This window comes from Cavia porcellus, unplaced genomic scaffold (assembly GCF_034190915.1).
Source record: "Cavia porcellus strain 051 isolate PalLab524CR breed Dunkin Hartley unplaced genomic scaffold, mCavPor4.1 scaffold_9, whole genome shotgun sequence".
Classification (NCBI taxonomy): Eukaryota; Metazoa; Chordata; class Mammalia; order Rodentia; family Caviidae; genus Cavia; species Cavia porcellus.
In genome coordinates this window covers 766,753-783,856 of record NW_026947492.1, presented here as the reverse complement: position 1 = coordinate 783,856, position 17,104 = coordinate 766,753, and the positions used below count along the sequence as shown (strand labels likewise).

At 35.5% G+C, this 17,104-nt stretch overlaps 1 protein-coding gene across 1 annotated transcript in view; it reads right to left on the bottom strand.

The window, feature by feature from the left end:
- Cul5 (cullin 5) overlaps window positions 1-17,104 on the bottom strand; it is an 87,136-nt gene that overhangs the window by 16,197 nt on the left and 53,835 nt on the right. Inside the window, exons 8-11 of the mRNA XM_023561507.2 lie at window positions 10,481-10,574; window positions 9,355-9,485; window positions 9,025-9,132; window positions 5,870-5,934 (exon numbers count right to left, since the gene is read on the bottom strand). Coding sequence (XP_023417275.1) covers window positions 5,870-5,934; window positions 9,025-9,132; window positions 9,355-9,485; window positions 10,481-10,574 — 398 coding nt within the window. The remainder of the gene's footprint in view (window positions 1-5,869; window positions 5,935-9,024; window positions 9,133-9,354; window positions 9,486-10,480; window positions 10,575-17,104) is intronic.

The following is a 17,104-nucleotide window of genomic DNA, read 5'->3' as shown; positions in this document are numbered from 1 at the left end:
AGAAGCATGATTTGAGGATGCAGACATGGATTTCCTTAAAACTGTCCACATGAGGCAAGACTTTAGGAAAGTCTTTTCTCTATCCCAATAGAGACATACTCTGCTAACTTAATGAAAATCTATTCATCTCTTCCAAACTGTCTGCAGCACCCATGCCTAGTTCACCTGTGAACTCCTGACCTCAGTCTGCTGAGAAGAGCTATCAGTCTTGCAGATTGAAAGTAGTGTGTCATCACCTTCGCATCCCCCCACCTACTTTAAAGTTTTATTTTCAGTTGTAAGTTGTTGTACTATTTTGCACATACAAAACAGTTTAATTTGGATTTATCCTGTTTGGGATATATTACAATCTTTCAACAATTTTGGAAATTTTTGCTCTATATTTTTTCAAATACTGATCATGTAGTCTTTCTCATTTTCTATGACTAATTTCTTATCGCTGTAGACATTTCTATTTTTTTTCAGTCAACACTTTCCACCTAGTTGGCCTCTAATACAAAAATATTTTTTCATGCTATTATCTCTACTTAACAGTTGCAGATGTAATTCACATACCATACTATTTGTTCACTCAAAGTTTACAATTCAATGTTTGAAAAGTATACTGACAGGTGTTCAATCATCGTCATAATCAAATTTTAGATTTTTCATTACACCAAGGAGAAAGCTATATCGGTTAGAGTCAAATCCCATTCGCTAGCTAACCCCATATCCTCCTCACCACCCCTGCAATAATTCAGTTTTTTTTTTTTTTTGTCTCTATGGATTTGCTGTTTCTGGATAGTTTTGATGCTATCTTCCACTATGTAGTCTTTTGTGACTGCTTTTATTTAGAATAATGTTTTTAAGATTCACCTACATCACACAATATATTGGTAGCTTCTCACCTTTTTAGATAATATATCCTTTTATTGTGGTAAAACAGATCAGCCACTTTAGCCATGTTTAAGGGTATAATTAGTGGCATTAAATATATGTATAATGTGGTACCAACATCACTACTACATCCAGAACTTTTCCATTATCCCAAACAGAAGCTATATATCCATTAAAAGATAACTTCCTAGTCTCCTTCTACTAGTCCTGCATAAATCAGTTTACATTTTGTCCCAGAATATCAGAAACTACTCAGTGCAGCATTAAAACATCAATAAATAAATTATGTCACACCCACCAGGCAGAGATATGCCTTGCTACTATGGAGAATAAAGCTATAAAGAACTCGCAGCTATCATCCTAATGGTCAAAGACAGAGAAAACGTGAATCCCTTCAAATAAAGGAAAAGTCGGGGATACTTGAATTTATCACTGCCACTCATCACTGTATTACAAGTTCTAATACAAACAATTAGGCAAGAAAAAGAAGTAAGACATCCACATTAGAAAGTATCATCTGTTATCAAACATCATGATCTTCTACAGAGAAAACCTGAAAGAATTCACAAAAAAGAGCTTTTAGAGCTAATAAATTTAAGAAAGTTACAGGCTATAAGATCATATCAAAATCACTTTTCTTTTCCTTTTTTTTTTGGTGCAGGGGATCAAACTCAGGACTTCACGCTTGCCAGGCAGGTGCTTACACCACTGAGCTGAATCCCCAGCCCCACTTTTATTTTCTTATACCAGCAATAAATAATCCAAAAGGAAACCAATCAAAACAGGACAGTAACAGCATAAGAGCAGACATATATATATATATATGCCAATGGAACTGAATTAGAAATAAACACATAAACCATGGCCAATGCATTCATGATAACATGGTCATGACCATTCAACTTGTGCTGGGGAAACTGCATATCCACATCCACACAAAAATGAATGCCCATGGACTTTGATCTCACACTACATAGAAAAATTTACTCAATGTGAGGTAAATTAAACCTTTACTGCTTTAGAAAAAATTCACTCAAAATGGATTGATGACTTAAATGTAAGAGCCAGTCATACAACTCTGAGAAATGTAAAGGTGAATCTTCAGTACAAATTTAGTCCTGAATTTAAGAACAGTCCTTAAGTCCTGAATTTAGAAACAGAATCTTAAGTACAAAACTAAAACAAGGGCCAGTGATAAACTCAGCGGCACAGGTACCTGCCTGGTAAACTCGAGGTCCTGTGTTCAGTGCAAAACAAACAAAAACACAGTAACAAAAGAAAATACTACTGATGTTAAAAGCTTCTGTGCAGTGTGCTAGGTATGAGCTCAGTTATACGGCAATGCAAAAGGCCCAAACAAAATATAGCTACTGTTCAGCAAAAACTATTATCCAAAAAGTAAAGCATATCTACAGAATGGAATAAAGTATTTGCAAATCATATATCTGATAAGGCTCATGTACCAGCATACATAAAAAAGTTTTACAAAACCAAAAAGATAATGAAGCCAGTTTTAAAATGGCAGAAAGCAGGCTGAGAATGTTGGTGCACACCTATAAAATCAGCACTTGGGAAGCTCAGGAGGATCACAAGTTTTCAAGACCAGACTGAGCATGTATGACTGAGAGAAGCTCTGTCTCGGAAATCAAGTTTAAAAAAAAAGAATACAAAAAAAAGGGGGGGGGGGCCTGGGGATTTAGCTCAGTGGCATAAGCACCTGCCTTGCAAGCAGGCGTGAGTTCGATCCCCAGTACCGATTAAAAAAAAAAAAAAAAAAGAACACAAAAAAGAAAATCAGGTAAAATAAAAATACTGTCACCTTCAGCCTGAGTTCAAGATCAATGATATCATAAACTTGCCACTGGTATAAAAACTGATGAAAAAAATTTCTATTTAAAGTTAGATAATAGAGGACATACAAATGTACTACTCTATTTAGATTACCTAATAAAAACTACAATTAGTTTTGCCATATTGAATATAAATCATTTCAGAAGAAAAGGAAAAAAATACACAAAGGACTTGAATAAACATTTTTCCAACACAGATACAAGCATATGAAAGGATGAAACAAGGGCTAGGAATGTAGCTCAGTGGCACAAGTGCCTGCCTGGCAAGTGTGAGGTGGTGAGGTGGTGTACCTAGGTCGATCCCTAGGTACAAAGGAGTAAGAGAGGGATGAAGGAGAGAGAGAGAGACAGAAAGAGAAAGAAAGAGAGGAGAAGACAGAGAGAGAGACAGAGAGAGAGAGATGCTCACAATGTAGTTGAAGAAATAAAATCAAGCCACGTCATACCTCTAGTATGGCTATAATCAAAATAATGCAAAATAACTTAATGCTGGAAAAGATGCAGAACAACTGGAGCCTTTGTACAGTAGTTTGCTGATAGGACTGTAAAACAATTCAGCTTTTACATAAGTTGATCAAAATCTCTCTCGATACCCCGTACTGGGGATCGAACTCACAACCTTGCACTTGCCAGGCAGGCGCTTATGCCGCTGAGCTAAATCTCTGGCTCATCCATCAAAATCTTAAATACACAGGTTCCGGTGACTCCATAATTCTATTCCTATGATACTCCCAACAGAAATAAAAAATACTAGTAAAAGAAAAGTGCGCGCACATTCATATTTATAAGTAACACTATCCACAGAGATAGAAAGTAAATAGATTTGGGAACGGGTGGAAGAAACTGCCTAACAGGAAGTAAAGGATTTTACTTTGAAGTTTTATGTATTTACAAATATGTAAATATTTATGTTTCTTTTTGTTTTGTTCTGGTTTTTCTGAGACACTCTCATTATGTACTTCAAGTTGGCCTCAAACGCCTAACAACCCATCTGCCTCAGTCTCAAGTGCTAGGATTATAGGCATGCACACAAATATTTTGGAAAACAGAGTTGGTGGTTGTACAATGTTGTGAATGTATGAAATAACTCTGAATTATTCACTGTAAAATGCTCGACTTAATGTTGTTTGAAGTCATTTCAATAAATTTATAAAACAGCAACCATAAGGAAGACATTCAACTTGACAATGAACAGAATACCTGTGTTAAATGAATCTTTTAGTAAGTAATTATAAACTCAGGAGGAAATTTTTTTAAAGAATGAAAAATTTCCAGGAAAAAGAGTAACCAGATATAGGCAAAAACCATGGAAAAGGTTACACTTTAAAGAAAGTAATGGTACTGAGTACATTTCCAAATGGTAGATCTTTTGCTTGAAGAAAACTCTAAGTGCCACCTTCAGGGCAGCTAACATTCAAATACAAACCTGCATCTTTCTAGTTGCACAATCAGGACAGAGTTCAGAATAATATAACAAAAACCATTCTCTGCAGCTTATTTACATATCCCGGATAAAATGTGATATTGCCAAACATACAAAGAAACATAAAAATGTTACCTACATACAAGTGGAAAAAGAATTCAACAGAGATCTAGGATAATCAAAATAAAAATCAAAGTATAATCAACTGAACAAGAAATCGTGAGTCTCTATTGGTATAATAAATAACTATATGTAAAAAAGCTGATGAAGAACGGGATCTTTACAGTTTTAGAGTACTTCCCAAAAATAATTATAAAAAGAGTAACTTAGTAGCAGAAAGATCTGACAGACATCAAATAATCAACAAGAACAAAACAGTAATAGAATCAAAATCTTGAGTCCTCAGATAAGATGTGGGAGGAAGAGAGCTTCACTTCTGCCAAAGATGGAAGTCCAAATCTAATCACACGGAACACTGTAGTGACACAATTAAGGGCCATTTTATAGCTCTTTTGTAAACCTTCAAATTTGCAAGGGCATGAAAGTAAAAAAAAAAAAAATACAAAGCAAACAGAGATGGTTTGGACAAAGAAGATCAAAGAGTCAACAAAAATTAAATGATTCTGTACTAAATGTATATTTGTTATAACAATTCATTTATAGTTAATTCATGAATTTTAAGGGGGTCTGAATGCTGGGTGTGTGCACGTTTATAATCCTAGCACTTGGGAAGCTGAGGCAGGAGGATCACTGTGAGTTCGAGGCCAGCCTGGGTTACATAAGCAAGTTCATGGCCAGCCTGCACTACAGTGAGACTCTGCCTCAAAAGAAGTATTCATTAAGGGGTCTCAGGAGTAAGTACAGCAAGTGGTAGTATTTTTCAAAAATCATTTTTAGATTTTGGAAATTGTACTGCAATTATGTTTGTAGAAAATACATACTAATGTATTTGGAATAATAACATCCTCAAATGACTCTAGAAAAAAGATTTATTGTGTATTTGCTAAGAGAAATGGGCAACAGAGGAACAATCTGGACAGTATGCACACACACACACATATATGATAACCTAAAAGAAACCAGTAAATTCACTGGAAACCATAATTAATCCAAACAACTAGATAAAATGAGAAATCTGAGGAGTTCTGTGTCTTAAAGAAATTAAACTCATAAATTAAAAAGCTTTCTACATAGAAAACTCAAGGATTAAGTGACTTCACTTATGATTTTCATCAAATATTTAAGGAACAAATAAAACCAATTACACTAAGTCTCTCCGAACATAGAAAAATAATTACTTGTATTAAAGCTGATTTTTTTAGTATCATGGAGTAAATGGAGTCACTGTCTATGTTTTCATATGTAATAGAATACCTTTAGTGACTAATAAGGAAAAAAAACAATCAAATAATTAAAATGAAATGTTTTTGTATTTCAGAAAATAAAGTTAACTTTTCTGGCTGTAAAGAAGATTAATAAAAAATACTCAAGGGCAGAAAGAGTCCTAAGAATAACAACAAAAACAAACCTAACAGGAAAACAGAGTACCTTACTGACCCAGTAACATATAATACAGTTCAAAACTATTTTTATTTATGTATTTTTTTGCTATCAGGGATTGAACTCATGACCTCGCACTTACCAGTAGGTGCTGTGCTGCTGAGCTATATACCCAGCTTGATTTTAATTATTTTAAAAATATGCTTTTAAAAAAGCTTACCCTTTCTGCTTCAAAGGTAATTCAAGTTTAAATATGGTAGCATCATTCACAACAGCTTTATATGCCTGCAAAATATAATTTGAAGTGGAATATGAGAATTAGTCTAGATATTTACCACATATTCATAAATTATTACACTTCTAAAAGTATGTAAAAAAAACTGGGTATTTTACTGTTGTTTTGCAGTGGTGGAGATCAAAGCCATGGCCTTTACACATGCTGAGCACTCACTCTACCAATGAATAACACCCCTAACTCAGACTTTATTTTTACTGATATTTCTGTAATGATAGAGTATGTATTTAATGACTTTAGCATGCTCTGTCGTATTATAACTATCAATATTAAGGTTAAGGTTACCTCACAACCACACCATTATAATTCCTAATTTTTCATATTCAGTCTTTTTCTCCTAGATAGCTTTTATTTATTGGTTGGGGAGGGTCTCACTATATAATTCAGGTGGGTCTTAAACTCACTATGTAGACCTGGCTAGCCTCAAACTTGCAGCGATCCACCTGTCTCAATCTTCCAAGTGCTGGGATTACAGTAGTACAATGTGCCACTACTCTGGCTCCTAGACAGTATCTTTGTACCATCTCCTTTCTCTTCAAGCCTCCAATGTTTTCTTCCTGTATTTACTCTCAACTATCCATATGCCTTCCTATTTTGCTGAGAAAACAGATGTAATCAGAATTCCCTCTACTAATGCCTACAATTTTCCCCCTCATCATTTCTGCAGGCTCAGTGGAAGAAGCATACTGTTATTTTTTTTACATCTTAAACCTTGTCTCTTGGCTCTGTCCACCTTCAGTTAATATCCCATTTCTTTCTATTCTTTTAAGTAAACTCCTAGAGAATTATCTAACTCGTCATCTCTAGTATCTTTCCGCATATTTTTTTTCTTCATTCTTTTTCCTTGTAGACAGGGTCTCACTATGTAATCCAGACTAGCCTTGAACTAAGTAGCCAGGGTTGGCCACAAACTCCAAGATTCCCCTACCTCATGCAAGTGCTGGGATTACAGGCAGGCACCACTACACCTAGCTCAAATTTTTTTATTAGTACCACTTCTAGTCAAGCTTTCAAATGACCGATCCACTAAACTACTCACATTAAAGTTACTAATGACCTTCATGTTGGTGAATATCATAGTTAACTCATTTCATTTAACCTATCAGCAGTTTTGTTTGATTGAGAAAAGCTCTTGCTGCATAGTTCAGGCTGGCCTTGAGTCCACTTTGTAGTGTAGGCTGACACTGAACTCGCAGCCATCTTCCTGCCTCAGCCTCCTGAGTGCTGTGCGATTATGGCTGTGTGCCACCACACTGGGGCATCAGCAGCATTTAAAAACCTTTTTCCCATTTGTTTTCTAGCACACCATACTCTTCTAGTCATTTTAAGTCATTCTCTGTCCTTATAAGAGATGGTTCCTCCCTTTTCTAAGAATTTAATATAGGAATTCTAAGTCATTCTTAGAACCTCTTTTCTTTTTCATCTAAATTATTTCTTTGATGATTGCAGGCAGTGTCAATGCTTTAAAAAGCATTTCCTTTATTTTTATTTTTTTAAATCCATTTTATTTCAAAGAGAAAAAAAAAAGGAACACTGAGGTCATTACATAAGGTGGCAATGTTAAGAGGAAGGTAGGTGTGCCCTCTTTGTAGCTTCTATATCATTTTGAAACAAAAGATTTACAATGAAATTCTTTGGAGTCTAACCTTTAGGCAGTGTTTTGATCCCACTGTGTTTTCCTGCTAATAACTCAGATCATCCTAAAGCAGTTACTATTATAGTAACCATTTTGCTTTGTGGATTAAAAACAAACAAAAAACCTAAACTCTTAGAAACAAGATTGTTTCAAGTCCTTTTTACTCTTCTTTGTAAGAAAGTAGTTTTCACTATGTTTCAGAGGACATACTAAGGAAACCCAATTCTACAAGTTGATTTTCAAGTAGTTTTAGCTGCTTCAGAAAGGAGGGTATCTCTGGCCTAAAACATATACGATCCTCTCTGGCTGGAAGGTAGATGGACGAGATGCTCCATAAATGCTGCTATGTGAAATCACATTTGATTGCCCATGTAGTGTTACTCAGAAAACCTCAAGTGTTAACATCGGTGGACTATGCATTAAACAGAAGTGATATTCTAACAACAGGAAGGACAGGTGAAGATTTCTTCATTATTTAAAATGAATTTGTTCGTATTTCTTTAAAAACAAAACATTTCTATGAAGAAACTGCCTTCTTGGCCTTAAACTCCAGACTCAGCATTTCTACACGAATGTTTAACACACATTGTAATGTTAACCTGTTTAGAACAGAGTTTCTAATTTTCTTGCAACCATCTCCTCAAAAGTGCCTCAACCCTAGCTTTACCCAACCTTCCAAATGGTCGGAACCAGTGAGTGTCTTCCCTCAGTGATCTCTTATCATATTTCACATTATTCATCAGCAAATCCCGTACAGTCTCTTGTCACAATAAAATGAAAATCCTTAGTGATTCTTCTTCTGGGCACATATTCAAAGGAAACGAAATCACTACTTATAAAGATACTTGATCTCCCATGTGGCTTGCAGCTTTATTCCGACAATAGCCAAAAGATGAAAACAACCAATCTAAGAGTCTATTGACAGAGAAATGAATAGAAAAATTGTGGTGCAAATATATAATGGAATAGTACTGAGCCCTAAGAAGTCACCTCACTATCTGTAACTACATAAATGAATGAAACTGGAGGGCATATGCCAAGTCCTCTCTAAAAAACCCTATGAAAGGACTTAGGACAGAACCTCTGTGTAGGAAGAACTGTGGAGGGGGACAAGGTAACAAGGAAGTTCCAGGAAAAGGGTAGTGGAGGCTGGACCATAAAGAAGAATAAACAAGAATTTACTAAAAACAAATATAACAAAAATAGCTGCTGTCCACAAAAGTTAAGATTTGCTAGGTTTTTAGTTTGCAATTGCATAGCATTAATGGTGCAAACTGCTTATTTAAAATAAATTTTAAGGGCTGGGGTAGCTCAGCAGCACAGCACCTGCCTAGCAAGCACAAGGCCTTGAGTTCGATTCCCGGCACCAAAAAAAGAAAACAGAAAGGGTAAATTGTAAGTTTTACACTTGCAATACAAAATGCTAATATTTAAGAACATATACCTTATCTCTTGCAGTAAGAAATCGTGGATCATCTTGAAAAGCTTCTTTGACGAGTTTACTAAATCTATTAAATAGTGTAAGTAACTGTTCAACATATTTCTCGGAGTCCTAAAAACAAAATGTTTTACATTTAATAGAGCTTTTAACAGAAAAAAAATCACAGAAAAAATATAATTTTAATAAAAGACTATAGTTTTAAATTTGGGGAATTTTTTTCATAAAAAATAAAATTAAAAGGTTTCCAATATTATTTTATCATTTCAATCCCTAATCCTGCAATTAAAAAAATACACTGATATACATCTATCAGTACTACTGAAGGAGACTTACAGTGGTAATAGTTTCAGCAGCTGCTACCATATCTGCCAGGCCAGCACTTATGATGTGTTCCTCTAAGTCCTTCAGCATTGGCTCTATTCCATTAGGAACTTTGTCCATCAATGAAAACATTAAATGTAATTCTAAAAACAAGACACACACATGTAATTATTTTATCAATTAGAATGAATTTTCTCTCTTATTTAAATCATGAACCAATGATGCAGAAGTATTTGTGTTACTTGTATACCGTGGGTAAAATTAATTTAAAAGTTATAGTAAGTAGGACTTCCTGATCTATCTTCTAAGTTTGACAAAAATTCCTTTTTAAGGAAACCTAATTAAAAATAATCAGGCTGGGCATGGTGGTACATGTCTGTAATACCAGTACTTGGGAAGCTGAGACAGGAGGATCGTTGCAAGTTCGAGGCCAGTTTGGGTTCAAAGTAAGTTCAAGGCCAGCCTGAACCGCACATGGAAATCTTGTCTCATAAGTAAAACAAGTGATCAAAAACTGTAATACTCAACTCCACTTAATCTCCAATGAGATGGAACACAGCAAGACCCCATCTCAAAAATGAATGAATAAGCCTGTAATCCCAGCACTTGGGAGGCTGAGGCAAGAGGATTGTTCTAAGTTTAAAACCAGCTTCAGCTACAAAGTGAGCTCAAGGCTAGCCTGATCCGCATAGCAAGACTGTCCAAAAAAAAAAGAACGAATGAATAAATGAAACTATACTAGCTATAATATGAATGTATATTCACAAAGAATTTTTCAACCAAGCATGTAATCCCAGATCTGCACGGGGGTTAGGCAAGATTTTCAATTTGAGCTAAGGATCCACAACTAACTACTTGATAAAATCCTATTTCAAAATAAAAAAACAAAAAAGGGCTGTGGGTTAGCTCAGTGTTAAGATCCTGGGTTCAATCCCCAGTTTTGAGGCCAGCCAGATACACACAGATATACAAAGGCTGTATCTCAAAAAAATAAATAAAACCTCAAAAATTTCACTTATATCAATAAGCACTACAGAATTACTCTAACAAATATACATATGTAAAAGAAGGGCCTAACAGCAATTTAGGCCCTTCAAAGATACTTTTGAAAGAAGTATTTATATGATGTTTTACCTACTTTCAGTTTCATTTCGCTTGATCATGCCTTGGCACTCCGCTAAGATAGTCTCTTTAAATGACGTCACCAAGGCATTCACACAGCATTCCATGAGCTGAAATACACAAAAAACTGGTCAAGGCTACTTTAAACTTTTAGCGCTCTTAGATTTATCCTAACAGACTAAAATTAAAATTTTCCACACAAAAGTTATGTGTACTGGGCCGGGGATTTAGTTCAGCGATGTAAATGCCTACTGGTGAGCGTGAGGTCCTGAGTTTGATCCCTGGTACCAAAAAATTATGTGTACCTACCTTGATTACAGGATGAATGTATACTTAATACAAGTTTACCAAAATATATATATCACTCTAAGGGAAATGCTAGAGAATTGAGGCTTTCTTTAGAAATTAAGTCTCCAAAGAAGAAAACAAAAATACTAAAACCAAATTAAAATAAGATACAGGCACTGTTTTGAAAGAGATTGCTACTTAACTGAGGGTAAACAGTGGGGGGGGGACCCCCAAACTGTTGCTCTACAAAGTATCTACTCCTGTATGTTTCAGACTATTTGCTGCGAAATTAGTTTTAACAGTTTTCTTTTAATGATACAGAACAGAACGAAAAATAGAATGTAATCCTAGCACTCAGAAGGTTGAGGAGGAGAATCACTGCAGAGTTCAAGGCCAGCCTGAGCAACATAGTGAGTTCAAGGCTAGCCTGAACTACATAGGGAGAACTTGTCTCAAATAAAAAAAGAATCAGATGTATACAAATAAAACTACTATAAAAAAGCGTTTCTTACAGTAATTTACAATAAGGATTAAAAGGTTAGGCTAAATTGACAAAACTGAAGAATACTCCAAAAAACTTGGTAACTGTCAATGAATGGTATTAGGTAAATAACTGTGGAAGCAGTTTCAAGCTTAGGAGGCTAAGCAGATAATTACAATAACAAGTAGCTTTCAATGAGCATTTGTACCACACATTATGATAAATACTTTATATATATTCTCATTTGACCAGCATGACTACCTTACAAGATACAGGCTGGGAGTGGCTAAATAACCTGCAAACATCTCTTAATTGGTTCCTAGAGACCCAAGCACTAATTTGAGGCCACATATATGACTCTACAACTTCCAACTTTTATTACTACATCTATAGGGCATGTGTATATCTAGCAATGACTATATTCTCAGAAATGAATCAGTGTTTTATGGAACAGAGAATTATAAAATATGGTTCAAACCCTATATGATCCTACAGTCCACTTGGGAACATGTAAATTATACACCTAACGATCTGCTTCATCTGTACAGAGGTATATGAAGAGAGGATCAATTTACTAATAAGCAAAGAAGTAGAAAAGAATTTTCTTTTTCAATACTACACTGAAACTTCACAAGGATAAACACCGCTCTGTCCACAGCTGCATTATCATGATCTCACCGATATTTGATGCTTTATAAATAACACAAAGAAGCAGTCTAGGGGCTGGGGACTTAGCTCAGCGACATAAGCACCTGCCTTGCAAGCAGGCGGTCGTGAGTTCGATCCCTGGTACCGGCAACAAAAAAAAAAAAAAAAAAAAAAGAATGTTTAAAAAAAAAAAGAAGCAGTCTAAAATTCCTACTAACTCTAGTATGAAAATTATAGATATTGTGAAGATTCAAGCAAGGGGGAACTGATGAATGCCAGAGACTCTGGGCTACTCTATTAGGAGGGGGGGTTTTAAGGATACCTGTAATAATTTGGATAGATAAGCAGAAAGCAGAAAACATTATTAACATGAATCCAAGAAAAAATAAATACAGGGCCAGGCATGGTGGCACATGACTGTAATCCCAGTACTTGGGAGGCTAGGGCAGGAGGATCACTGCAAGTTAAGGGTAGCAAGAACCTGACTCCAAAAAACTGAATACAATAAACTGTATCAAGGAAGAAACACTCCTTATTGGAGTCAAATGTTTTTTGACCTAGCCAGGCATGGTGGTGCACACCTATGTGTCATTCCAGCACATGGGAGGCTGAGGCAAGAGAACAGCCACAAATTTGAGACCTGGGCTACATAGTGAGTTCACTGAAAACCTGAACTACACAGTCAGATCCTGTGTCAAAAAAACAAAAAAGCCTCTTGCTGGGCAGTACTCAATTAGAAAAAGATTAAGGCTAAATTCTGACGAATTTAAAAATCAGGAATATAAAATAATGATACTTTGTGCTCCTTCTGTCTCTGAGTAATAAGGATCAGATGCAGGGATTCATGTGTGCTAGACAAACGCTCTACCACTGAACTACTTTAACAGAGTCTACACTAAGATGCCCAGGCTCTATGAACTGATGATCCTCCTGCCTCAGCCTCCCAAACAGTTGGGATTAACAGGTACGTACCACCATATCTAGTTAATGCTGGGTTTTTTTCCTTTTTTTTTTTGTACCAGGGATTAAACTCATGATCTCATGCTAGGGCATATTAATTATACAAAATAATGTTTTGTTTTGTTTTTTTTGTCTTTTTCATTTTTATCGGTACCAGGGATCGAACTCACGACCGCCTGCTTGTAAGGCAGGTGCTTATACCACTGAGCTAAATCCTCAGCCCCCACTGTTTCATTTTCATATAAGTATACAATGTACTCTGGTTTTTAAAGAAGTATGCAATTAAAAAGTTTATGTAAAATTAGCTTACAAGCAACACAATTACAAATGGTCAGTAAGAATATATATATCCTCATTAATGACTTTTATTTACTTTGAAATTGTTTTTAATTAATTAATTTTGTGGTATTAGAGACTAAACCAGGGCCTTCCTACCGAGCTGAGCTGATCCCCAGTCCACTTTTTTTGGGAGACAGACCTTGCTAAATTTCTCAGTTATCCAGGCGGGGCTAGAAACTCCCTCTGTTGTTCTCCCAGAGTACTGGAATTACAGAAGTAATTTTGAAATGTACCTAAAATCTTTAAAAACCTGTGATATTAGAGATGTCAGCAAAACTGACAAAATTCAGATCAGCAGATATGGCTAAAGGTACAATGTTGATAAGGAGTAAGAATTACAGCATTTCTGGAAGTTGCTTTGCTATTATGTAGCTACTTGTAAATCGGTTATACTTGTTGCTTCAGTAATCTCATTTCCATGAGATTCCATTCCAAGAAAATCCAAGTGTGAATAAAGATGTATGCATAAGGATATTAAACAGTCAATAAAGATTCCCCCAGGAGCATTATAAAAAAATAAACTACAGCCAGATGCGATGGTGCACTCCTATAATCTCAACACTTGGGAGGCTGAGGCAGGTGGACTGTTGCAAATTCGAGACCAGCCTGGGCTACAAAGTGAGCCCAAGGCCAGCCTGAATCACACAGTGAGATCCCGTCTCAAAAACACAAAAATAAATAAATAAATAAATACTACAAACAATGGCAAACCGCCATCTGAAGTCTAGTTAGAGCTAGGCACAGTAGCACACAATTTAAATCCCAGCACTCAGGAAGCTGAGACAGGAGTTTGAGGCCAGCCTAAACTACACAGTGAGTTCAACGTTAACCTAACCTGCAAAGCAAGACATCATTTCAAAAAAAGGGAAAAACTCATTAGATATATTACAGTATATATATGTTATAAAATTGGACTAAGAGCATGCATTATCCATAAATTTCTCTTAAAATCTAGAACACAGCAAAGGAAGAAGGGAAGCAACTAGGGAAGGAAGGAAAAAGCAACGAGAGAGGATAACAATGACAAAATGACAATTATTGAATGTAGACATTGGGGATGGTGGGTGATGTTCATGATACTATTTTCTGTAGTGTATGAAGACTGAAAATGGTTCACAATAAAGTTTAAAAAATAAGGATAATTGTAGTGAGAATCCCTATACACTGAAAAAACCTTCAGAAAACTATCCTATCTAAGCAAAAAGAAAATAGGGACAATGCTAGATACAGCTCTCTCCTTATTTCAAATGACTCTTATCCAAATAAGAGGGGGTCAATTCCTTTTAAGATTGAGATTGTGTTAATCCTCTTCTGTATTTCACTCCCAGCATTTATAAAAATTCTACATACATAGTCAATCCTAAATATACCTGTTATTGAAAAATACATCTTTGAATGGAAATGACAGTGATAAACTATCTCTCTCACCTTGTATCCCCCTTCTGTCTCCTTTTGCTAGATTCCGTGAAGAAAAAAACTTTTTGCCATACATATGCCATCAACTCCTGCATTTGTTTGCCTGAGATGAGCACAACTTCTAAATCCATAGCAATCTTTCCCCAAAGGTCTGCAAGGTGAAACACTTTATCAATGTGCTTGATGTTTCTACCCTCTGCTACAGTAAGACTATAAACCCATCAAAAATAAAGCCTGCCTCATAAAACACTGCAGGCATTTAACAGTACTTATTGAATAAATGAATTCACAGGTCTGTGAAAATGAAAGGTAAGACAGGCTGAGTGGTGTAACAGATTTTTCTTTTAATGGTACTGTATGTGTATAATTAATTTTACTTCAGTGAAATTTAATAAAAAGTAACAACAGTTTTGATTTTCACTATTTATACAAGTGTGTAAGTATAATGTGCTTTGCCTCAAATATATAGCTGAGCTAAAAATTATGTTAGGTTTCTCTATTTCAAGATTGTAACATCATTAGTCCTTCACTATACAAGCGTATCTGTAATATATTCAAGAGTTAATTTAGTCTACATGTGGCAGGCTATTCACAAAATTTAAAATAATATTTTTTGGGGTTTTTCCATATAACTGGTGGTACTTGGTTCATTTCTAAATTATATATATATATATATATATATAGATAGATAGATAGATAGATAGATATATTTTTTTTTTTTTTGTACTGGGGATCAAACTCACAGCTCACACTTGCTAGGCAGGCACTTATGCCACTGAGCTAAATGCCTGGCCCCAGTATATAGGTAAACCTTTATACAGAGCAACAAAATCTGACTTTTAACTTTTTGGGTACTGCCTTTATCACACCAAAATACTGAAGATTAACAAATATTTTAATTATGTGTTTATATACTGTGACCTGGCTGCTTACCAGGTCAGTTCTGCATAGACATTAAATCTTTTTTAAAGTCAGTTCTGCATAGACATTTAGTTTTTACATTAAGACTTTATAGTCGGGGCTGGGGATTTAGCTCAGCAGCATAAGTGCCTGCCTTGAAAACAGGCAGTCGTGAGTTCGATCCCTGGTACCGATAAAAACGAAAAAGACAAAAAAAAAAAAAAAAAAAAAAAAGACTTTATATTCTTAGGACTGGCAAGCAATTTTCTTCAAATCAAAGCTTTAATAAATAGTAAAAGCTATCATGCTAGGCATATGCTAAATCTTTAATATAGAATATTTCCTTTAATTCTGAAAATACAAATAAGTATTACTTCACTTCACAGTTAGGCAAACAGAGATAAAAAGGTTGAGTAACTTGCCAAAGTGAAACAGTTGTAAAATAACAACAGTGGAATTCAATCTTTATCAGATTCCAACATGTGTGCCCTTAACCACTACATTACAGTGCCTCGTTACTCAGTGCCCTGGCCATTTTCAAGACACCAAGACTCGTATTATATTCACTTTTTCAATCCACTACTGTATAAAGAAGCCATATTATTTTGGTGTCACCCTTAACATAGGGACCAAGTCTACTTTATTCCCAACTAGCCTAAGGCCTGGCGCTAAAGAGGCATAATAAATTCTAACTGAATGCCCTTAAAAAATACCAATATATGGAGGACTAACACCCACTGACAAGTTTTTAAAGTAATTTTGGCTACTGTTTTTCTGCTCCTTGGCTTGTGGTTATGTTACTTTTTGGTGTTCATATGCTGAGTAAGCAGCATCACCTGTTTTATTAATACACAGCTGCTCATTTGCTATAGTCACCCTATGATAATCAAGCTCATCAAAGTTGTATGTAAAATTGGAGCTGAGTAGGGACCAAGTGCCTCTCCTCTATGTACAAGTGGAAGAGTGGGGATTCTAGACTTCAAAACTTAGCTGCTCAGAACACTTAGATTGACTTACTTTGTAGATTCTCCACTGAATTACTAGCAGCTAGAATTGCTAAGTGGCTTCTTCTCTGAGTAAGTACTGCTCTATGCATTATACATGTACACTGACACTTAAGTTTCCACATGTGCCAAGATTAGTCTTACACACGTAGCACACAAGACAAGCTGGACCAATGAGAGCTGGACTAACTAAAGTCAGTGGGGGAGGGAATTAGGGCTGTAGCTCAGTGGTACAACACTTGCCTAGCATAGGTGGGGCCCTAGATTCAATCCCTAGCACTGCCAGATAGATAGATACGCAGGCAGATACATGAATGAATAAATAAATAAAAACCGGTTAGAGAAAATTATTTTTTGTCTCTCAGGTCACAAATTGGAAAGACAGGATGATAGCTTTCACGGTCTCAACATTAATAAAAAGTCTATCACCTGTATAAGATAAGGAAGCAAACCAATAAAAAAGATTTACTAGAAATTTGCCACACAGTTCAAAGTCTCCAAATACTGATCTCCTTCCTTTTGGTCTAACCTAGGTCTTGGTGGGTTTTACATGAACCAATCTTTTTTGTCTGAGATGAGTTTTTGTCAATTCTAACTGAATGCT